At 42.4% G+C, this 24,947-nt stretch overlaps 1 protein-coding gene across 4 annotated transcripts in view; it reads right to left on the reverse strand.

Moving 5' to 3' along the window:
- The window catches only part of LOC110501587 (inactive dipeptidyl peptidase 10), a 304,120-nt gene that overhangs the window by 10,546 nt on the left and 268,627 nt on the right, over positions 1–24,947 (reverse strand). For all 4 annotated transcript variants that reach the window (XM_021579260.2, XM_036958955.1, XM_021579258.2 and 1 more), the window contains 8 exons: positions 18,468–18,565; positions 18,036–18,159; positions 13,885–13,923; positions 13,357–13,464; positions 12,854–12,945; positions 10,862–10,909; positions 10,233–10,354; positions 922–966 (listed from right to left, as the gene is read on the reverse strand). In XM_021579260.2, coding sequence (XP_021434935.1) covers positions 922–966; positions 10,233–10,354; positions 10,862–10,909; positions 12,854–12,945; positions 13,357–13,464; positions 13,885–13,923; positions 18,036–18,159; positions 18,468–18,565 — 676 coding nt within the window. The remainder of the gene's footprint in view (positions 1–921; positions 967–10,232; positions 10,355–10,861; positions 10,910–12,853; positions 12,946–13,356; positions 13,465–13,884; positions 13,924–18,035; positions 18,160–18,467; positions 18,566–24,947) is intronic.

Raw genomic sequence — 24,947 nt, forward strand, 5'->3', positions numbered from 1 at the left:
TACGACACCTTGTAGAGTCCAGATTTTCTAACCCAGAATAAGATGTTTATTGGTCTACTATAAAGACTGTGGTATCATCAAAAACACACAAACACTGATGACAGATGGGAATTATTTTGAACTCAACATTGTACTTCAGCATCCAAATAATGAACTAATGCAGCCTGAGCGGTGCTGCCTGCATCTGAGTTTGACCACTGTAATGTAATCAGTGTCTGCTGTATACGATTGAGTAGGTGTGCTATTGATCTTGCCACAGCTGGCAGAGCAAATAGCAGACTCACTGGCATGCAGAAAGTTTTCCTTTCGCCAAAGATATCTCATATTTACCAACAACTGCTTGTCAATGGTTGTTTTTAAAAGAAGCCCCCCTGCCATTTTCTCCACATTGAACTACACAATGAATGCCTATTGTATCCTTCATTTCAGCCATCTGAGAGGAAACTGGAAAAAAATAATTCATCCAGTATTTTCAATAGAAACCCCAAATCAATAGGCGTCTCATTATGAAACTGCCAAGGCCCTGAAGTTCTCAGCTGTGGATTGGAAGGTTTGTCCAAATAACCCTGGGCAAATTGATTGCATTTTTTCCACTGCAGCTGTTAACGTTCAAGACAAAACAATGGCAGATATCCAGACATGGATGGTGTAAATGAAAATAAGGAAATTAAGACAGCAGGGGGTCGATTCGCATTGCTAGTTCAGAGTCAACAAGGGTACCAGTGAGAGGGGGGCTGGTATTTTTCAACAGCAAATCTTCAATATTTGAACAAAGTGAGCAATAGCTTTTTTTTTGTTATTATAATTTTTTTTACACTTGTTGGTTCTGGCAAAATGCCAACGTTCTAAGTTGTCTCGCTGACTGCTTTGAGCAGTTTATGACATACCTATCAGTTAAGAGAGATTAAGTTGACTTCTTACTGGCATTATTGAGGCTGTGTAAGATCACAGTGGGTGCTCCGGGACCTGCGAAAAAAAAAGAAGGATTAAAAGATTTGAAATCGGTATCCTCAAATCCTTTGAATGGCTGAAGATTTACAATTTGGTGTGACTTGAGTCGACAACTTAAGCTTGAGTCACAAAATACCAGTTTCCCCAAGCAATACACGTTAGAGGAGTAAGACATACAAATGCATCCTATTTGTACATAAAGAGATAGCATGTCTCAAGCAGGGTAGCATAGTCACAAATACAATACAGCAACCTTTCCAATCCCCTAGCTGCTGTCACAACCACTGTAACCAATTTTACCTCCACTTCTTTACCTATTACACTCAGTAGTTAAAAGGTAATTCAAACTGCCTCTAATAAACCAGGCCTTTCAGATTAAGTCAATTATATTCAGCGCCCATTGGAAGACACCCAATCTGAGGTTAATAAGATCAAGCGGATACCTCAGGGGATACCCCAACCCTCCACAAATCACTGTTCACTCAGGCTAGTCCTTCCGTTTGAATAATAGTAACCGAGGTAATGGTGATTTTACAACCACACACTATTACCAGGAATGGTAAACATATGAGGCTTTTAAAGCCCAACACAGATCAATGAAGAGGAAGCATAGTTTCATTTTCACCCCTAAAGCGAGTTTTATCATGCCTTACACATGGTTGTTGTTTTTGTTAGAAAAGATAATAAGAGATCATTCACAACAATGCAGCATTAAATCATTTGAGGAGCAATGGCTCTCAAGGATATTGCAAACTCAGCAAAGGAAAAGGGCTGCTGTTATGGCACTTCTACCTGCTCAACAATGGTAATGATATCCGTTGCATTTAATGGAGGGAATTAACTAGCTTTAATACGCTTGTTGAGGAGAGTGGTCATGACAAGCTGCTTGGTTTTTACTGAATTTAGCCTTATCCTCAGACGACATGCTAACTGCATTGTGTTTATTGCTCAAATACAGGATGGTACATTTTGCCCATTAACTCATGGTGCACAAGACAAACGCACCCAAGCGTACATTACGAATACATGTGGTTAAAACAAACCTAAACATTAAACAACCACAGTGGCAATAAACCCTCTTTAATGCGCTGTGCATGGCACGATAACAGCACGTAAAGCAATTATACACAATAGAGCGGCTAATTTTATTTTGAATTGTTTGATAGCCTCTCTACACTAAATGTTCAATAATGACAGATTGCCAAAGGCAAACTCCTGACATCTGTCAAATGGGTTGTGACTCACAGGGCCAATGACACATAATGGTTGATTAAATTGGAACTAGACACTGAGTTAACAAAACCTTGCTCTTTCCATGACACAGACTGACCAGGTGAATCCAGGTGAAAGCTACTCTACGATCCCTTATTGATGCCACTTGTTAAATCCACTTCAATAAGTGTAAATGAAGAGAAGGAGAAATGTCAAAGGATTTTTAAGCCTTGAGACAATTGATACATAGATTGTGTATGTGTGCCATTCAGAGGGTAAATGAGCAAGACAAAATATTGAAGTGCCTTTTAAAGGGGTATGGTAGTAGGTGCCAGCTGTACCGGTCGGGGTGTGTCAAGAACTGCAAAGCTGCTGGGTTTTTCAGACTAAACAGTTTCCTATGTATCAAGAATGGTCCACTACCCAAACTACATCCAGCCAATTTGACACAACTGTGGGAAGCATTAGACACAACATGGGCCAGCACTCCTGTGGAACTCCTTCGACACCTTGTAGAGTCCATTCCCCAACAAATTGGGTGCAACTCAATATTAGGAAGGTGTCCCTGGAGTTCATTTTCATATTAATTCATATTAGACACTTCATCACAATAAGATTATTTAATCTACACGCAAAAATGAGATAATTCCCAGCACAAATTGCAAGAACTCCCCCTGGTAATGATGTGTCTCTGGCCTTTTAAAGGAAAGGTTCACCCATTTTGTAATGTTATATTGTTGATGTGCATCCCTGAGTGATGTTCTATTGATTTCCTGTGTCATTCCATGGTTTCATGTGTATCTGAGTTATTGGAGTTCAAGCAGGCAGAAATCCGGCAGGTATGACGTAACACTGTGATAAAGTCCCTCTCGCTACACTGGAAGTTAATAGGAATAGGATTTTAGATCGCAGAAATATCTATCATAAATGTCAAAATACTGGCCTATGTCATAGGTCAGGAGGATGTTCTCTCGAATGAGCCATTGGGCATTTTATTTTATTTTTTTAGATATTCCTACCTCGAGAAATGTTTCATTTAACGGAGGGTCCAGCACATTTTTCCTATTTGTCTGCCTATTTGTCTGCCTCTTTAGTCCAGGGTGCATTGCATGGTGCCGTTGCCAGAGATATTATAGAAAGGAAATAGGATAACGCCCGACCCAGCAGACTGTCGACCAACCGTGTTCACGTTGTCATGCTGCATCACGCTGTTGCTAAGCTAATTGTCATGCAATCCCTTCTCAAAGTCAGTGTATATGTCGAAAAACTTATTTTCCTCAAAAGTACGTAATGACACGATTTCAAAGCTACAGTTTGCGAAAGTATTCACCCCCTTGGTATTTTTCCTATTTTGTTGCCATACAACCTGGAATTAAAATGGATTTTGGGGGGGTTGTATAATTTCATTTACATAACATGCCTACCACTTTGAAGATACAAAATATTTGCAAACAAGTAATAAGACAAAAAAGGGAAACTTGAGCGTGCATAACTATTCACACCCCCCCACCTTTTGCAGCAATTACAGTTGCAAGTCTCTTGGGGTATGTCTCTATAAGCTTGGCACATCTAGCCACTTGGATTTCTGCCCATTCTTCAAGGCAAAACTACTCCAGCTCCTTCAAGTTGGATGGGTTCCGCTGGTGTACAGCAATATTTAAGTCATACCACATATTCTCAATTGGATTGAGGTCTGGGCTTTGACTAGACAATTCCAAGATATTTAAATGTTTCCCTTTAAATCACTCGAGTGTTGCTTTAGCAGTATGCTTAGTGTCATTGTCCTGCTGGAAGGTGAACCTCCATCCCAGTCTCAAATCTCAGGAAGACTGAAACAGGTTTCCCTCAAGAATTTTCCTGTATTTAGTGCCATCCATCATTTCTTCAATTCTGAACAGTTTCCCAGTCCCTGCCAATGGAAAAACATCCCCACAGCATGATGCTGCCACCACCATTCACTGGATGCTGGGATGCTGTTCTTGGGGTGATGGGAGGTGTACAGTTTGAGCCAGACATAGCGTTTTCCTTGTTGACCAAAAAGCTCAATTTTAGTCTCATCTGACCAGAGTACCTTCTTCCATATATTTGGGGAGTCTCCCACATGCCTTATGGCGAACACCAAACGTGTCTGCTTATTATTTTCCTTAACCAATGACTTTTTTCTGGACACTCTTCCGTAAAGCCCAGCTCTGTGGAGTATTCGGCTTAAAGTTGTCCTATGGAAAGATACTCCAATCTCCGCTGTGGAGCTTTGCAGCTCCTTCAGGGTTATCTTTGGTCTCTTTGTTGCCTCTCTGATTAATGCCCTCCTTGCCTGGTCTGTGAGTTTTGGTGGACGGCCCTCTCTTGGCAGGTTTGTTGTGGTGCCATATTCTTTCAATTTTTTAATAATGGTTTTAATGGTGCTACGTAGGATGTTCAAAGTTTCAGATATTTTTTTTATAACCCAACCCTGATCTGTACTTCTCCACAACTTTGTCCCTGACCTGTTTGGAGAGCTCCTTGCTAAGTGGTGTTGCAGACTCTGGGGCCTTTCAGAACAGGTATATACCGCAATCATGTGACACTTAGATTGCACACAAGTGGACTTTATTTAACTAAATATGTGACTTCTGAAAGTAATTGGTTGCACCAGATCTTATTTAGGGGCTTCATAGCAAAGGGGGTGAATACATATGCATGCACCACTTTTTTTTTTTTTTTTAAACAAGTTATTTTTTTCTTTTCACTTCACCAAATTTTATTATTTTGTGTATCTACATTACATGAAATCCAAATAAAAATCTATTTAAATTACAGGTTGTAATGCAGTAAAATAGGAAAAACACCAAGGGGGATGAATACTTTTGCAAGGCACTGTATATGATATTGCAGACAGGAAGTTAATTATTCCATTCCACTGCCACCTGCCTACTATATCTGACTCACCACATAAGGAAGTAGACGGGGGGAAATTTTGTGGTATGGTTATGTTAGATCTCAAAAAAGGGTTTGATACAGTGGATCATGGGCTTCAACAACTTAGCAGTAAAATAGGTCAGCTCTTACCTGCAAGGAAGAAAACAGATGGTGGATGTGGATGGGACCCTGTCTAAACCCAAAATCTTGAACTGCGGGGTACCCCAAGGGAGTGTGCTGGGTCACTTTTATTTCTATTGTATATACATTATCTGAAATCTGCCTGTACCTTTTCTGCACTGTTGGTACCCACAAAGACAAAAATGTGGTTGAGAAAGCCCTCAGTGCTGAACTTCTGAATGTCATTAAATGGCTATATGACAAAAAGCTGTCAGTCCATCTTGTTCGGGTCCAAAGTGAAACTGAGGAAATCCCCAGATTTTAAGGTGGTAGTAGGTGACATAGTAGTCAAAAGACGCTGTTAAGTATCTTGGATGTGTGCTAGATGCATGGCAGAAAATGTTATCGCCAAACTGATCCATAAAATTAGGTTCCTGGCTTGAACCTCCAAATATCTGGATAAGAACACAATGGGGACATTGGCAGGGGCTCTTATTCAGTGCCACTTCGACTATGCATGCTCTTCCAGGTACAATAGTGCCCCCAAGATATAACATTTTTTATTGCAGACATCTCAGAACAAATTAGTCAGGATTATTCTTAAACTTCCAGCACTTACACATCTTGACTATTCCCACTTTGAAAATGGTGTCTTGTACATAAGATTGTCCACTCCCAGATACTTATGTAACTACTTTAACTTAGTAAGGGATAACCATAACTATTCAACTATTTCAAGGAGTGAAACTGACTTAGTTCCTTTTAGATTTAAAACTGGTACAGGGAAAGATTTTGTTTATACTGGGCTGCATTCTTTGCAATAATTTTCCGAAGAATTTCAAACTTATAACCAACCTCCATAGGTAGTTTCAAGTTCTCACTGAAAAAAATGGCTAAATAGTAACATGTCTTTAAAGTGAGTGGTAAGATTAAAGTAGGTGATGGAGAGGGAAATGCCCGGGATAGCATATGGTCTGCCTTTTTGGTGCCTGTTGTTATTATAATGTGATTGTCTTGTGTGTGTGTGTGTGTGTGTGTGTATACACACACACTGTACAGTGGGGAGAACAAGTATTTGTTGCCCTGGCTGTGTGTTTCGGGTCGTTGTCATGCTGGAAGACCCAGCCACGACCCACCTTCAATACTCTTACTGAGGGAAGGAGGTTGTTGGTCAAGATCTCGCGATACATGGCCCCATCCATCCTCCCCTCAATACGGTGCAGTCGTCCTGTCCCCTTCGCAGAAAAGCATCCCCAAAGAATGATGTTTCCACCACCATGCTTCACAGTTGCGATGGGGTTCTTGGGGTTGTACTCATCCTTCTTCTTCCTCCAAACACGGCGAGTGGAGTTTAGACCAAAAAGCTCTATTTTTGTCTCATCAGACCACATGACCTCCCATTCGTCCTCTGGATCATCCAGATGATCATTGGCAGACTTCAGATGGGCCTGGACATGCGCTGGCTTGAGCAGGGGGACCTTGCGTACGCTGCAGGATTTGAATCCATGACGGTGTAGTGTGTTACTAATGGTTTTCTTTGAGACTGTGGTCCCAGCTCTCTTCAGGTCATTGACCAGGTCCTGCCGTGTAATTCTGGGCTTATCCCTCACCTTCCTCATGATCATTGATGCCCCACGAGGTGAGATCTTGCATGGAGCCCCAGACCGAGGGTGATTGACTGTCATCTTGAACTTCTTCCATTTTCGAATAATTGCTCCAACAGTTGTTGCCTTCTCACCAAGCTGCTTGCCTATTGTCCTGTAGCCCATCCCAGCCTTGTACAGGTCTACAATTTTATCCCTGATGTCCTTACACAGCTCCCTGGTCTTGGCCATTGTGGAGAGTTTTGAGTCTGTTTGATTGAGTGTGTGCACAGGTGTCTTGTATACAGGTAACGAGTTCAAAAAGGTGCAGTTAATACAGGTAATGAGTGGAGAACAAGAGGGCTTCTTAAAGAAAAACTAACAGGTCTGTGAGAGCCGGAATTCTAACTGGTTGGTAGGTGATCAAATACTTATGTCATGCAATAAAATGCAAATTAATTACTTAAAAATCATACAATGTGATTGTCTGGATTTTTGAGTTTTGATTCCAACTCTCACAGTTGAAGTGTACCTATGATAAAAATGACAGACCTCTACATGCTTTGTAAGTAGGAAACACTGCCGATTTTGCAGGTTATCAAATACTTGTTCTCCCCACCACTGTGTGTATATATATATATGGGGTGGCAGGGTAGCCTAGTGGTTAGAGCGTTGGACTAGTAACCGGAAGGTTGTGAGTTCAAACCCCAGAGCTGACAAGGTACAAATCTGTCGTTCTGCCCCTGAACAGGCAGTTAACCCACTGTTCCCAGGCCGTCATTGAAAATAAGAATTTGTTCTTAACTGACTTGCCTGGTTAAATAAAGGTAAAAAATAAATAAATAAATAAATATATATATATATATATAATATATTAGGGATTGATTGTTCATATATTAAGGGTATGTGAGACTGTCATTGTGTCTGTCATTGTCTGTTGTCATTACAATTGCCGCCTAACCTTGTTGTATTCCCATTTGCATCAAAAGGACAACAATGGAAATAAGCTGTTAAGCTTAATTGTGTTATCCTTGATGATTTTCTTAAATTGTATGTGGAGGCGTCACCAGCTGGAGCACCCTTATGTATGGATTTTACAAATTGCCAAATAAATTAAACCAATCAATCAATCTGATATACACTACCATTCAAAAGTTTGTGGTCACTTAGAAATGTCCTTGTTTTCCATGAACACATACATGAAATGAGTTGCTAAATGAAAGGAAATATAGTCAAGACGTTGAAAAGGTTATACATAATTATTTTTAATTAAAATAATAATTGTGTGCTTCAAATTTTGCTTTCGTCAAAGAATCCTCAATTTTCAGCAATTAGAGTCTTGCAGACCTTTGGCATTCTAGTTGTCAATTTGTTGAGGTAATCTGAAGAGATTTCACCCCATGCTTCCTGAAGCACCTCCCATAAATTGGATTGGCTTGATGTGCACTTCATACTTACCATACGGTCAAGCTGCTCCCACAACAGCTCAATAGGGTTGAGAGTCGGTGACTGTGCTGTGCTCCATTATAGACAGAATACCAGCTGACTGCTTCTTCCCTAAATAGTTCTTGCATAGTTTGGAGCTGTGCTTTGGGTCATTGTCCTGTTGTAGGAGGAAATGAGCTCCAACTAAGCGTCGTCCACAGGGTATGGCATGGCGTTGCAAAATGGAGTGATTGCCTTCCTTCTTCAATATCCATTTTACCATGTACAAATCTCCCACTTTACCACCACCAAAGCACCCCAGACCATCACATTGCCTCCCCCATGCTTGACAGATGGCGTCAAGCACTCCTCCAGCATCTTTTCAGTTTTCTGCATCTCACGAAAGTTATTCTTTGTGATCTGTACACCTCAAACTTAGATTTGTCTGTTCTTAACACTTTTTTTCCAATCTTACTCTGTCCAGTGTCTGTATTCTTTTTCCCATCTTAATATTTTATTTTATTGGCTAGTCTGAGATATGGCTTTTTCTTTGCAACTCTGCCTAGAAGGCCAGCATCCCGGAGTCACCTCTTCACTGTTGACATTGAGATGGGTGTTTTGCAGGTACTATTTAATGAAGCTGCCAGTTGAGGACTTGTGAGGTGTCTGTTTCTCAAACTAGACACTCTAATGTACTTGACCTCTTGCTCAGTTGGTCACCGGGTCCTGCCGCTCCTCTTTATATTCTGGTTAGAGCCAGTTTGCGCTGTTCTGTGAAGGGAGTAGTATACAGCGTTGTACGAGATCTTCAGTTTCTTGGTAATTTCTCGCATGGAATATCCTTCATTTCTCAGAACAAGAACAGACTGAAGAGTTTCAGAATAAAGTTAATTGTTTCTGGCCATTTGGAGCCTGTAAACGAACCCCCAGAAATGCTGATGCTCCAGATACTCAACTAATCTAATGAAGGCCAGTTTTATTGCTTCTTTAATAAGAACAACAGTTTTCAGCTGTGCTAACATAATTGCAAAAGGGTTTTCTAATGATGTATTAGCCTTTTAAAATGATAAACTTGGATTAGCTAACACAACATGCCATTGGAACACAGGAGTGATGGTTGCTGATAATGGGCATCTGTACGCCTATGTAGATATTCCATAAACAATCGGCTGTTTCCAGCTGCAATAGTCATTTACAACATTAATAATGGCTACACTGTATTTCGGATCAATTTGATATTTTAATGGACAAAAAAGGACATTTCCAGGTGACCCCAAGCTTTTGAACAGTAGTGTATATCCCTGGTATAAAATCACATTCTGTTTGTGTCTCTAACATATATCTTCTGTGTATGTTTAGGAGCCGGTTATGTTCGCTTTTAGCATTAATATTCTACTATCACATTGGTGTTTGTTGGATTGGCTATTCTCTGATAGCATGTGATATACCTTATAGGGAAACAGTGAGCAGCTAGAGGAATTGCTGTACTTTTACTGGATCTGATAATTTATCTTATATGCACTGTATCTCTGATCCTGAATCTAAGTCTAAGCGGATGATGCATTGGTTGGGTTTAACAAATGGCCTAGCTGGCATAACTTCACCGTTTCAAATAATGAATGGTTGGTTGATGTTGGTCCCTAATGTCTTTAAATTACCTCTCAAAGAAAGTTGATGCTTTAGTTTCCTACGCTCTATCAATATTTATCTAACTTCAACAAAGACAGATGAGGGGTGCTAGCATGTAGATCAATATTAGCCTTCAGAATGATGCACTGCTTGTGTTAGAATTTAGCTTAGCTGACTGACATTTAAAGTGCAAAATGACGTTTGCATTAGCCTGTTAGTGCTGTCTTGGCGCTATGGAGCACTACTTTACAATGGACTGTCTGTATTAGCATTTAGGTAAACTGGATTACTTTTACAGTGTAATGACATGTTTACTTTGCATTGGCCTGCTAGTGCTATCTTGGTGGTAAAGAGTGGAAACCAATGCACTGAGTTAGAATTTAGCTAACTCATCATTTAGCTCGGCTAGCTTACCTTTACAGTGGAGGATGATATGCTTATCATTGGGGCTTATCTCAGCATTAAAGAACAGACAGTGCGCCTTATTTAGCTCACACGTCAGACAGTGTCGAGGGAACAACCCGACAGTCTTCACACTGAAAGGAAGGGGAAGACGGAAGATTAGGCCACCGTTTTAACATCCATTGCAAACCCTAAAGAACAGGCCTATAGAGTATCTAGCACCTGTGGTGTTTGCAGTTGGCACATGATATTTACACTCTACATAAATGAGGAGACAAGCAATGTTGAGGTTGGGAGCTTCACGTCATTGGTTCACCTGAAAGCATTTTAAATGTAACTAAGACGATTCTCCCACATCAAAAGAGCAGCTGAATTTGGAAAAGGTTTGTTGAACATTTTAATTATCATTAACCTAATGTGCCTGTGCAACCTCCATACTCTTTATAAAACAAAGTATCATCCAGTGTACACGATCTTACATCAGAGTGTCTCTACATTTCTGTAAGCACACAACCTCAGATGTTTACTGTTGTTATGGCATGTTCTTCGCTAAAATAAAAATGACAGAATATGAGAGGGACTGTAAATCAAAAGGGGAGCTGTCAAAAGCGCGATTCAGGACAGGTTGCTAAATGAGTCACCTGAAAAGCTGTCTTCTTCGCGGTGAGCCTTCAGTGCTGAGAAAATATCTGTATAGAAGAAACAAACAAGTTAATTGAGTCTCAAAGAAATCCGGTGGCCTTCGCTAACAAGGTTATGCCATAAATACACTCTCAAGCTCAGCTTTGTGCCTGCCACATGTCATATTTAGATGAGAAATAAACCTGATACTTTCAAATAAGCAGCATTTGTCTGTGTACTTCATATGCAAATGACACTCAGTCTTGAGGCAATACGCATGAGGTTTATTAGTGTCAAGTTGAGAAGAGAAAACACTTGCCTATCAAGCTACAATAACATGCTAATACAGGTACTATACAGTTTCACACTCAAGGTTCTATGTTTTATGATGCAAAATGCAATGTCAATTCTTAAACCTCCTTTTCCCACAAATGCACTATGGTGTGCTGTCTATGATTTGCAGTTACTTTGGTCTGAGATTTTGATTCGGAATGTACCTGACACCACAACTCTTACAAGAGTAATGACACAAAGCCCCCCCATAACATACAATCAAGTTCACTGTGATAACAATGATGTTTTCGGTTTGTGCTGTCGTCAACTCCTCTACAGCATTCATTCATCATTCCATACATGCACATAATGTGATCTGTCGACCAGACTAGCTGTTGCATATGTATGAGATGCCTTTGTGTCAAGAACTGATGAGGAATGTGTTGAATTATGATTAATGTCATGTTATAGTCAATGCAGGAATTATTACATATGGGACTCAACATGGCTGCAGATGCTCAACTGTCTGTCACCTATCCATATAAGACTCATATATAGTGAGGTCCAAAAATATTTTGACAGTGACACATTGGTCACACTTTATTTGGATAGTCCATCTGTAGAGCATCTATATTTTGATAAGCAACTACTTGCCAGATATAATGTTAGGTTTAGAATAAGGGTTAGGGTAAGTTTAGACTAAGGGTTAGGGTAAGGGTTAAGAGTAAGAGGGTAAGGGTAAGAGTCTGAAGATTGTAGTGCATCTACAGATGGAATATCCAAAAAATGTGTTATCAATACATGTTGTGTTGTCTCTGTACTCCAGCACTTCGGATTTGAAATTATACAATGAATATAAGGTTTCATTAGTCCACTGACGATACAATCCCAAAATGTTTTGCATGTCAGCAGTCAAGTTTTCAAGATATTGGACTTTCAAGAAGCAAAGTGTTCCCCGCAAAATCATCATGATGATTTAAAAAGTTAGAGGCATAAATGTCATACCCCCCAAAAATGCTAAGCTTCCCTTTTTATTGTTAATGGCATTAGCATAGCATTTCTTGGGGGTATGATCTTTGTGCCGCTGTACCTTTCTCACTCATTATTATTCACGTTTCATTCAAGGATTATCCGTAATCATGGTAGCATCCACATTAATGTGCAAGTATTCAAAACAGTGGAGGTCAGTGCCATTTATGATAAGGGAGGACTATTTTTTTTCATGAGCATGGCCATGGTTATTACAGCATGTTGGATGACTGTCATTAATATTCCATTCACCCAGTTCAATTTAACATCGATAGGGTTAGGCAACTACATCATACTCAAATTTTCCATATACCCATCATGAAGTTGCTCCAACCTAGACTATGAATGAAAGTTTACAACGTGTAATTATTGCGTGTTAGGAATATGGGCACAAAAATACCATACTTTTGACTACTTTAAAACACATAAGTAAATGTGCCCAAATACTTTTGGTTCCCTTAAATGGGACTGTGTACAAAGAGTTCTGTCATTTCTAAACAGTTCACCCGATATGGATGAAAATAGCCTCAAATTAAAGCTGACAGTCTGTACTTTAATCATAGTCATTGCATCATTTTAAATCCAAAGTGCTGGAGTACAGAGCCAAAACAAAGTGTCACTGTCCAAATAATTTTGTACCTTACTGTACGTACTAAATACCTGAATCCTCATTATTGATTTATTATGCACAGTTCAGAAGAGACACTCACATGTTGTCATTGCTTTCATCATAGGCCAGGATCTTAGTTACTTCCCAGTTTCCTGATGTTAGATGGCGGACCTCGTTTTGATCTGCTCTGAACTGGAGCAAGGAAGGAGACGAGAAACAGGAAATATACTATTATTAGAGTGACCTACAATATCTATTTAAAAAAAGCCTTCCTGTTTTCAGAGCCATCACATCATCCTCATCAAGATCATCATCATACGTCCTAAGTACTAGTCACTAGCAAAGATTGCAATTTGATGTGGTTGAAGCCACTTTCATTGAGTTATCACATAATATATTTGCAAAAAAGTACAGTGGCCATTGAGAGATGATGCTCACCACTACGGGCACACAGTAGTAACCCTACCCTCACTTGTGCTGTAACCATGGAGATATTACTCTCACTCCAGTGGAAACTATGGTAACAGAACCCTTTGAGTGGTAACCATGGTGACATGAGTGACCCTCATCAGTGATGTAACTATGGTGACGTGACCCTAGTACCTGTGTGGTGAACATGGCGATGTGATGGAACTCTCCACGCCCGCCTTGCTTGACGGGCACTGTCAGGAAGAATATGCTGCCATCCCTGGAGAACACTGGTTCCTGGTTCTGCCGAAACAAAAACAGCAAACATTTTTAGTTTAGAGTGTTATGACGTCATTACATGATCACAGAGATTGTGTAAAATACATTAATTTAAACCAGTTTACTACAGCAGGAAAATAATCCTGGAAATATGAATTATTATGTGGATTATAATTAATGGTCATATTTGATACATTTTCTGTTAGGGCAAATCAAGTCTGACATTTCCAAGTGAAATTATAAACTTTAGAAGCCTTTTTAAAACTCAAATACACAAAAAGTTTGCAATTCTCAGCAACAAAAGAGTAATCAAATTAAGATCCTACATCGGTACAAGTGTAATGGCAATTTAGGCCATTTACTACTATGAGTGCACAACAAAGATGTATTGAATAAGATTGAATGGAAGTTTGGCCATTACTGACAAAAGTAAATATGTTTTACCTGCTTTGAAAGCCAGAGCTCTGAGACCTCCTCATGCCTCTGAAATAGAAAGGCCAAAATGTTAACAGTTAATATTATGTCCCGATTTATAATATGTCCCATATTACATCCCATATTCAGCAAACCTGAATAGCCGTGGAGCCTGGTTGGAATTAAGCATCCCACAAAGACAGCCCAAAGTCCCTCAAAATCACTCAATCCCCTTTCTTCCCCAATACTTTAACTCTAAAAGCGCCAACATATTTCAACCCCTAAAAGTTAAAAAAGTGTTTTATTTTTATTTTCAAAAAAATGTATGAAACACTTTCTGTCAAACTCTTAACACTTTTTATTTTATTAACCTTTTGTAACACATGTAAATTGTTTTTAATTTCCCAAAATAAGAATACATTTAAAATGTTTACATTTTTTAAAAGATATTTTGATCAATTTCACCCATAGATACTAATTATGAACATTTGTCTGTTATTTATTCAGTGTTTTTTTTCTGAGAAAGTGGCAAATCTGAGATACTGGTAGTACCTAAAGTGTCCCTGTCACGACTCCTACCGAAGGTGGCTCCCCTTCCCGTTCGGGTGGCGCTCGGCGGTCGTCGGCCTACTAGCTGCCACTGATTCTTTCCTCCCCCTCCTTGTCTGTTTATTGGTTACACCTGTTGTGTATTTGCTGATTAGTTGGGCTTTATTAGCCAGTCGGCCTGCCTGCTCTTTGTGCAGGATTGTTTTGTGTAACTTGTGTGCACGTCTGTGGGTTACGCGTTTCCCATTTCGTGGGTTTTGCTGGACAGTTTAAGTCCCCGTGTTTGGGGCGTTTGTTTTGTTGTAAGCCCTGTGTTTTCATGGGGTTGAATTATGTTCGCCGTTTTGTGCAATAAATTAGCACTACCCTGAACTCTCTGCTTCCTGCACCTGACTTCTCACCCACTACACCCAGAACGTTACAGTCCCCCGATATGGCCGATTTAGACCATATGGTGGCATCAGACTTTTAGCTCTAATTTTGGAACGCTATGGGCGATCAACTCAGTTCCAATTGTATCTGAACGATGAGACTCTCAACTTGGTGTAGAGAAATTGACTGAAAGCTAAATATTTATTTACATACATATATATACACATACATACATATATATATATATATACATACATACACACATATATATATATATACATATACATATACATATATAGATACATATATATACACATATATATATACATATACATATACATATATAGATACATATATATACACATATATATACATATACATATACATACATATATATATATATATATACATATACACATATTCTTTGGGTGTTTCGTGGGTGATTGTCCTTAGTGTCCTTGTAACTGTCTTGTGTTAGTTTGCACCAGTTTAGGCTGTTTCGGTTTTCACATTACGTTTATTGTTTTTGTATTGATTCGTGTTTGCGTTGTTTTATTAAACATGAATCTCAATAGCCACGCCGCATTTTGGTCCGACTCTTCTTCTAACAAAGAAAGCCGTTACAGCCCCCTTGAACATTGCGACCTTTTGCCACATTTCAGGCTTCAAACATAAAGATATAAAACTGTATTTTTTTGTGAAGAATCAACAACAAGTGGGACACAATCATGAAGTGGAACGACATTTATTGGATATTTCAAACTTTTTTAACAAATCAAAAACTGAAAAATTGGGCGTGCAAAATTATTCAGCCCCTTTACTTTCAGTGCAGCAAACTCTCCAACAGTTCAGTGAGGATCTCTGAATGATCCAATGTTGACCTAAATGACTAATGATGATAAATACAATCCACCTGTGTGTAATCAAGTCTCCGTATAAATGCACCTGCACTGTGATAGTCTCAGAGGTCCGTTAAAAGCGCAGAGAGCATCATGAAGAACAAGGTACACACCAGGCAGGTCCGAGATACTGTTGTGAAGAAGTTTAAAGCCGGATTTGGATACAAAAAGATTTCCCAAGCTTTAAACATCCACAGGAGCACTGTGTAAGCGATAATATTGAAATGGAAGGAGTATCAGACCACTGCAAATCTACCAAGACCTGGCCGTCACTCTAAACTTTCAGCTCATACAAGGAGAAGACTGATCAGAGATGCAGCCAAGAGGCCCATGATCACTCTGGATGAACTGCAGAGATCTACAGCTGAGGTGGGAGACTCTGTCCATAGGACAACAATCAGTCGTATATTGCACAATCTGGCCTTTATGGAAGAGTGGCAAGAAGAAAGCCATTTATTAAAGATATCCATAAAAAGTGTTGTTTAAAGTTTGCCACAAGCCACCTGCGAGACACACCAAACATGTGGAAGAAGATGCTCTGGTCAGATGAAACCAAAATTTAACTTTTTGGCAACATTGCAAAACGTTATGTTTGGCTTAAAAGCAACACAGCTGAATACACCATCCCCACTGTCAAACATGGTGGTGGCAGCATCATGGTTTGGGCCTGCTTTTCTTCAGCAGGGACAGGGAAGATGGTTAAAATTGATGGGAAGATGGATAGAGCCAAATACAGGACCATTCTGGAAGAAAACCTGATGGAGTCTGCAAAAGACCTGAGACTGGGACGGAGATTTGTCTTCCAACAAGACAATGATCCAAAACATAAAGCAAAATCTACAATGGAATAGTTCAAAAATAAACATATCCAGGTGTTAGAATGGCCAAGACAAAGTCCAGACCTGAATCCAATCGAGAATCTGTGGAAAGAACTGAAAACTGCTGTTCACAAATGCTCTCCATCCAACCTCACTGAGCTCGAGCTGTTTTGCAAGGAGGAATGGGAAAAAATTTCAGTCTCTCGATGTGCAAAACTGATAGAGACATACCCCAAGCGACTTACAGCTGTAATCGCAGCAAAAGGTGGCGCTACAAAGTATTAACTTAAGGGGGCTGAATAATTTTGCACGCCCAATTTTTCAGTTTTTGATTTGTTAAAAAAGTTTGAAATATCCAATAAATGTCGTTCCAATTCATGATTGTGTCCCACTTGTTGTTGATTCTTCACGTTTGAAGCCTGAAATGTGGCAAAAGGTCGCAAAGTTCAAGGGGGCCGAATACTTTCGCAAGGCACTGTATATATGAAAATTTGGGGCATAGCAGCCACTCTAATAAAAATTATTTATATATATATATATATATATATATATATATATAGTGGCTGCTATGCCCCAAATATATCCCTGACCCTGGGATATATATATATATATATATATATAATTTTTATTATAGTGGCTGCTATGCCCCAAATTTTCATACTACCACACATCGCTAGTATAAAAAGACCGATTATGTTTCATTCCTCCATTTTAACACAAGCATCTAGATAGATGTAGTTTTTTGCTGTTGGTAACAAGTTGCTTGACCGAGTATAAAAAAGGGTTTAGAAATTATGACATTTTTTTGACCCCCTGTTGGTGCTTTTAGGGTTAAAATGCCAACTGGGGAAATCCTGAATCTGTGCTCTTTAAATTAAAACCCATTGGAGACAAGGACAAAAGCATTGGCAGAGAAATTGAGTCTGTGCCCAGGCGGAGCCGCTTCTTGGCTGGAGCGTCTGTTTGTTTGTGGTCCAGCCGTCTGTGGGGCCTGACCCTGGGACAGTCGAACTGGACCGTGTCCAATAGACTCCCATGTTTTCCCTACAGGGGACTGCAGCTTTGCCCTTTTCCAGACATAGCTTATAATAACACTGTGCAATCATTGCCATCAAAACAAATAGTGGGAAGAATAAGTCTTTACTTAATGAAAACAGTTTGCTGAGATGATCATTTAATAAAGGCTTCCCAGTTGAAAGTAATAGAATAATTAATATGTGTGTGTTTATCTGATAAATGCCACAAGATAATATTTGTATTCAAAGTGGTGGATAAACAAAACAGAAAAAGTGCACCCCTCCACAAGTGTCCTTTAGCAGGCATAGTAAAAAGCACACAAAAAGCACAACAGCTGATACAGCACTATCAGATGAGGCATAAAAGTCAATGGTATCTCTCCCTTTGGTAACATAGCAGTAATAAAGTCAATGCATTGTCTGCTCTGTCCTCCCACTGACACAATAACAGAATGACCACCCAGGGTGAGTGTGACCTAGTCTCAACATTACCAAGCCCCCCACCCCCTACCCAGCATGGCTCTCACCTTAACACAGGCCCCCGTGGTGGTCTCACATACGGTCAGGATGGACACATTCTGGGCACGGTTCATCCACCTGACCGTCGTCTTGGTTTTACTGATCCAACTGACCATGGCGACATAGTGCTCCCTACAAGAGAGAACAACCACAGTGGTTATTGTCTGAAACATGGACCATGACCACATAGTGCTCCTTACTAGAGAGAACAACCACAGTGGTTATTGTCTGAAACATGGACCATGACCACATAGTGCTCCTTACTAGAGAGAACAACCACAGTGGTTATTGTCTGAAACATGGACCATGGCCACATAGTTCTCCCTACGAGAGAGAACGGACAGAAGTTGTTATCATCTGCAACATGTACCATGACCTAGTCCCTCCAAATAGCGTACTTTCCAATATGTGTTTTCATTATTCCAGGCAGTAAATCACACCTTAGTTTGAGGCTGTCTGGTGGTGTGAGCTCCTGTGTGTGTGTCGGTCCGTACAGATTCACCACATATAACTTCACTGTGGGGTTGGGTTGGCCAGCCTGAAAACAGAATCAGTCCTTTAGATATTGTAGCACCATTAAACATCATGAATCACAGATTAAAAACACCACACGAAGGCAATCACCATATTGACTAAACAAACAATTGCATAATTACATTGTAGTTATGTAGAGCAATATTATACTGTATATGTGCTACCAACATAAAAAAAAAACACAACTTCAAAACATTCTGAAACAATAGATGATGATAATAGAATCATTGATCACATGCCCTAACAATAAATAATTGTCACGCCCTGACCATAGTTTACTTTGTATTTTCTATGTTTTGATTGGTCAGGGTGTGATCTGAGTGGGTATTCTATGTTTCATGTCTTGTTTGTCTATTTCTATGTTCAGCCTGATATGGTTCTCAGTCAGAGGCAGGTGTTCGTCATTGTCTCTGATTGGGAACCATATTTAGGTAGCCTGGGTTTCACTGTGTGTTTGTGGGTGATTGTTCCTGTCCTTAGTGTTAGTTTGCACCAGTTTAGGCTGTTTCGGTTTTCATTACGTTTATTATTTTGCACTGTTTGTATTTAGATTCGTGTTGCTATAGTCAATAAACATGGATCGTAATCTACACGCCGCATTTTGGTCCGACTCTCCTTCACATACAGAAAACCGTGACAGAATCACCCACCACAAAAGGACCAAGCAGCGTGTCAACAGGCAGGAGCAGCGCGAGGAGATGCGCAATAAGGATTTCTGGACATGGGAGGAAATCCTCGACGGGAGAGGACCCTGGGCTAAACCAGGGGAGTGTAGCCGCCCAAAGGTGCAGCGGGAGAAGAAACAACAGGAGCAGCCCAAAGAGGAGTGCAGTATGGAGTATACGACTTGGGAGGAGATCGACAGGTGGGCGGCCGACCCAGGGAGAGTGCCGGAGCCCGCCTGGGATTCGATGGAGCAGTGCGCGGAAGGATATAGGAGAATGGAGTTTGCGAAGCAAGCAAGGCGGCGCGGACGGAGGCCCCATAGTCAGCCCCAAAAATTTCTTGGGGGGGGGCTCAGGGAGAGTGTGGCAGAGTCAGGAGCCAGACCTGAGCCAACTCTCCCTGTTTATCGTGAGGAGCCAAGGAGAGCAGAACCAGAGCCGGTGTTGGAGGTGAGTGAAACAGAGACTGTGAAGGAGTTAATGGGGAAATTGGAGGAGAGAGAAATGAGGGAGTTGCTGTGTTGGTGCATTTTGCATAGAATTCGCCTGACGGAACGTGTCAGGGATTTGATGGCACCTGGGTTAGCGCTCCATACTCGTCCTGAGGTCCGTTTTAGTCGGCTGGTGAAGTTGGTTCCAGTCTCACGCATCAGGCCTCCTGTGCCCATCCCTAGCCTTGCACGTCCTGTGCCAGCACTATGCATCAGGCCTACAGTGCGCCTCGCCTGTTCAGCGCAGCCAGAGCCTCTCTCATCTCATGCGCTATCGGAGTCTTCCGCCTGTTCAGCGCAGCTAGAGCCTCTCTCCTCTCCTGCGCTGCCGGAGTCTCCCGCCTGTTCAGCGCAGCCAGAGCCTCTCTTCTCTACTGCGCTATCGGAGTCTCCCGACTGTTCAGCGCAGCCAGAGCCTTTCTACTCTCCTGCGCTGCCGGAGTCTCCCGCCTGTTCAGCGCAGCCAGAGCCTTTCTGCTCTCCTGCGCTGCCGGAATCTCCCGCCTGTTCAGCGCAGCCGGAGCCTCTCTCCTCTCCTGCGCTGTCGGAGTCTCTCGCCTGTTCAGCACAGCCAGAACTGCCAGTCTGCATGAAGCAGCCCGAGCTGCCAGTCTGCAAGGAGCTGCCAGTCTGCAAGGAGCTGTCAGTCTGCATGGAGCAGCCTGAGCTGTCAGTCTGCATGGAGCAGCCTGAGCTGTCCGTCTGCATGAAGCAGCCCGAGCTGTCAGTTTGCAAGGAGCAGCCAGAGCTGTCAGTCTACATGAAGCAGCCAGAGCTGCCAGTCTGCAAGGAGCTGCCAGTCTGCAAGGAGCTGCCAGTCTGCAAGGAGCTGCCAGTCTGCAAGGAGCTGCCAGTCTGCAAGGAGCTGCCAGTCTGCAAGGAGCTGCCAGTCTGCAAGGAGCTGCCAGTCTGCAAAGAGCTGCCAGTCTGCAAGGAGCTGCCAGCCTGCAAGGAGCTGCCAGCCTGCAAGGAGCTGTCAGTCTGCATGGAGCTGCCAGTCTCCAAGGAGCCGCCAGAGCTGCCTGTCTGCAGGATGCCGCAAAAGCTGCCAGTCTGCAAGGAGCCGCCAGAGCTGCCAGTCTGCAAGGAGCCGCCAGAGCTGCCAGTCTGCAAGGAGCCGCCAGAGCTGCCAGTTAGCATGGAGCAGCCAGGGCCGCCAGTCAGCATTGAGCAGCCAGTCAGCATGGAGCAGCTGGAGCTGCCAGTCGGCATGGAGCTGCCAGTCAGTATGGAGCAGCCAGAGCCGCCAGTCAGCATTGAGCAGCCAGTCAGCATGGAGCAGCTGGAGCTGCCAGTCGGCATGGAGCTGCCAGTCAGTATGGAGCAGCCAGAGCCGCCAGTCAGCATGGAGCAGCCAGTCAGCATGGAGCAGCCAGAGCTGCCAGTCGGCATGGAGCTGCCAGTCAGCATGGAGCAGCCAGAGCTGCCAGTCAGCATTGAGCAGCCAGTCAGCATGGAGCAGCCAGATCTGCCGGTCGACCAGACTCTCCCAGATCTGCCGGTCGACCAGACTCTCCCAGATCTGCCGGTCGACCAGACTCTTCCAGAGCTGCCGGTCGACCAGACTCTTCCAGATCTGCCAGTCGACCAGACTCTTCCAGATCTGCCCGTCGTCCAGACTCTTCCAGATCTGCCCGTCGTCCAGACTCTTCCAGATCTGCCAGTCGTCCAGACTCTTCCAGATCTGCCAGTCGACCAGACTCTTCCAGATCTGCCAGTCGACCAGACTCTTCCAGATCTGCCAGTCGACCAGACTCTTCCAGATCTGCCAGTCGACCAGACTCTTCCAGATCTGCCAGTCGACCAGACTCTTCCAGATCTGCCCGTCGTCCAGACTCTTCCAGATCTGCCAGTCGTCCAGACTCTTCCAGATCTGACAGTCGTCCAGACTCTTCCAGATCTGCCAGTCGTCCAGACTCTTCCAGATCTGCCAGTCGACCAGACTCTTCCAGATCTGCCAGTCGACCAGACTCTTCCAGATCTGCCAGTCGACCAGACTTTTCCAGATCTGCCAGTCGACCAGACTCTTCCAGATCTGCCAGTCGACCAGACTCTTCCAGATCTGCCAGTCGTCCAGACTCTCTCAGATCCGCCAGTCGTCCAGACTCTCCCAGATCCGCCAGTCGACCAGACTCTCCCAGATCCGCCAGTCGACCAGATTCTCCCAGATCCGCCAGTCGACCAGATTCTCCCAGATCCGCCAGTCGACCAGATTCTCCCAGATCCGCCAGTCGACCAGATTCTCCCAGATCCGCCAGTCGACCAGATTCTCCCAGATCCGCCAGTCGACCAGATTCTCCCAGATCCGCCAGTCGACCAGATTCTCCCAGATCCGCCAGTCGACCAGATTCTTCCAGATCTGCTAGTCGACCAGGATCTGCTGAAACCGCCAGCCAGCCAGGTTCTGGTAGTTTCTACTACCTGCCTGGGCTTCTTCTCAGTGCTGAGCTTCCTCTCAGTGCTGAGCTACCCATCTGTCCCGAGTTACCTCTGTCCCGAGCTGTCCCTCTGTCCCATGTTATCATTGTGGTGGGTAACCTATTTAGGGACGTTTAGGAGGGGGATTAAAACTGTCATGGAGTGGGGTCCACGTCCAGTGCCAGAGCCGCCACCGCGGACAGATGCCCACCCAGACCCTCCCCTATAGGTTCAGGTTTTGCGGCCGGAGTCCGCACCTTGGGGGGGGGGGTACTGTCACGCCCTGACCATAGTTTACTTTGTATTTTCTATGTTTTGATTGGTCAGGGTGTGATCTGAGTGGGTATTCTATGTTTCATGTCTTGTTTGTCTATTTCTATGTTCAGCCTGATATGGTTCTCAGTCAGAGGCAGGTGTTCGTCATTGTCTCTGATTGGGAACCATATTTAGGTAGCCTGGGTTTCACTGTGTGTTTGTGGGTGATTGTTCCTGTCCTTAGTGTTAGTTTGCACCAGTTTAGGCTGTTTCGGTTTTCATTACGTTTATTATTTTGCACTGTTTGTATTTAGATTCGTGTTGCTATAGTCAATAAACATGGATCGTAATCTACACGCCGCATTTTGGTCCGACTCTCCTTCACATACAGAAAACCGTGACAATAATAGCTATGGCTTTACACAATAAAACGCATAATATCAACTCGTTTTATCTAACGGTGATACAAATGTTAATGGTTATGAAAGAAAATTAGATAAACAGCATGACTAAAGTTATCACCTCATTTACACGCAGCCCTGGATTTAGCCTAACCATGTTTAAACCTGAATAAGAGTCAAAGGTTGGCCTTGAACAATGCATGAAGATATGAACCAAAGTCTGTATAAGCCCCCATAGAGAATGAATAGTCCTCTTATAGGCACTGCTACAGCACAGTATTGTATTGACCTTTTCTAATGCTAATCCTCCCTAATAGAGTACCAATGCTTTTTCTACATTCAGTGTCATATTCACTGTTGGCACTCAACCCTAAATGCCATATGCCAAGCTCTACTGGTTCTCACCCTCGGTATGGATTCTGACACTTCTAGTGTAACCTTGGGCCAAGAACACATGGCCGGATTGGCCTCACACTGGACCACAGTACTGTGTTGCAAGAGGCTGACAAAAAGCAGGAAGAGGGATCATTTATGTATCCTCAGTTATCTAATTATCAATGTAGAAACAGAGGACACAGGGTTTCTGTCCCAAATGGTACCCTATTCCTTTCATAGTACATTACTGGTACCATAGGCCCCTGGTCAAAGTAGTGCATTATGTAGGGAAAAGGGTGTACATTGGGACGCACCCAGGACTGGGGGAACAACAGACATCTGGTGGGGAGTTTCAGTCTTAATTGCTGCAGGAAAGGGACACTGTTTGGATGGATCTTCCTGTACCTTGAAGTTTAGACATGCTGTGGGTCTTATTCAATCAGGATGGTGACCATGAGTTCCCGGAGTTAGGTGAAATCGATGTTTAGAATTATAGTGATACGGGTAATGGATTTGCTGTTTTAAACTGTAAATACAGTGCCTTGCGAAAGTATTCGGCCCCTGTCACGCCCTGGTCGAAGTATTTTGTGTTTATTTTCATTTATTTGGTCAGGCCAGGTTGTGGCATGGGTTTTTGTATGTGGTGTGTTGGGTTTGTAGCTTAGTGGGGTGTTCTAGTGAAGTCTATGGCTGTCTGAAGTGGTTCTCAATCAGAGGCAGGTGTTTATCGTTGTCTCTGATTGGGAACCATATTTATGCAGCCATATTCTTTGGGTGTTTCGTGGGTGATTGTCCTTAGTGTCCTTGTAACTGTCTTGTGTTAGTTTGAACCATTTTAGGCTGTTTCGGTTTTCACATTACGTTTATTGTTTTTGTATTGATTCGTGTTTGCGTTGTTTTATTAAACATGAATCTCAATAGCCACGCCACATTTTGGTCCGACTCTCCTTCTACCAAAGAAAGCTGTTACAGCCCCCTTGAACTTTGCGACCTTTTGCCACAATTCAGGCTTCAAACATGAAGATATAAAACTATTTTTTTGTGAAGAATCAACAACAAGTGGGACAAAATCATGAAGTGGAACGACATTTATAGGATATTTCAAACTTTTTTAACAATCAAAAACTGAAAAATTGGGCTTGCAAAATGATTCAGCCCCTTTACTTTCAGTGCAGCAAACTCTCTCCAGAAGTTCAGTGAGGATCTCTGAATGATCCAATGTTGACCTAAATGACTAATGATGATAAATACAATCCAACTGTGTGTAATCAAGTCTCCGTATAAATGCACCTGCACTGTGATAGTCTCAGAGGTCCGTTAAAAGCGCAGAGAGCATCATGAAGAACAAGGAACACACCAGGCAGGTCCGAGATACTGTTTAAAGTTTAAGTTTAAAGACGGATTTGGATACAAAAAGATTTCCCAAGCTTTAAACATCCACAGGAGCACTGTGCAAGCGATAATATTGAAATGGAAGGAGTATCAGACCACTGCAAATCTACCAAGACCTGGCCGTCCCTCTAAACTTTCAGCTCATACAAGGAGAAGACTGATCAGAGATGCAGCCAAGAGGCCCATGATCACTCTGGATGAACTGCAGAGATCTACAGCTGAGGTGGGAGACTCTGTCCATAGGACAACAATCAGTCGTATATTGCACAAATCTGGCCTTTATGGAAGAGTGGCAAGAAGAAAGACATTTCTTAAAGATATCCATAAAAAGTGTCGTTTAAAGTTTGCCACAAGCCACCTGGGAGACACACCAAACATGTGGAAGAAGG

Source organism: Oncorhynchus mykiss, chromosome 22 (genome assembly GCF_013265735.2).
Source record: "Oncorhynchus mykiss isolate Arlee chromosome 22, USDA_OmykA_1.1, whole genome shotgun sequence".
NCBI classification, from domain to species: domain Eukaryota; kingdom Metazoa; phylum Chordata; class Actinopteri; order Salmoniformes; family Salmonidae; genus Oncorhynchus; species Oncorhynchus mykiss.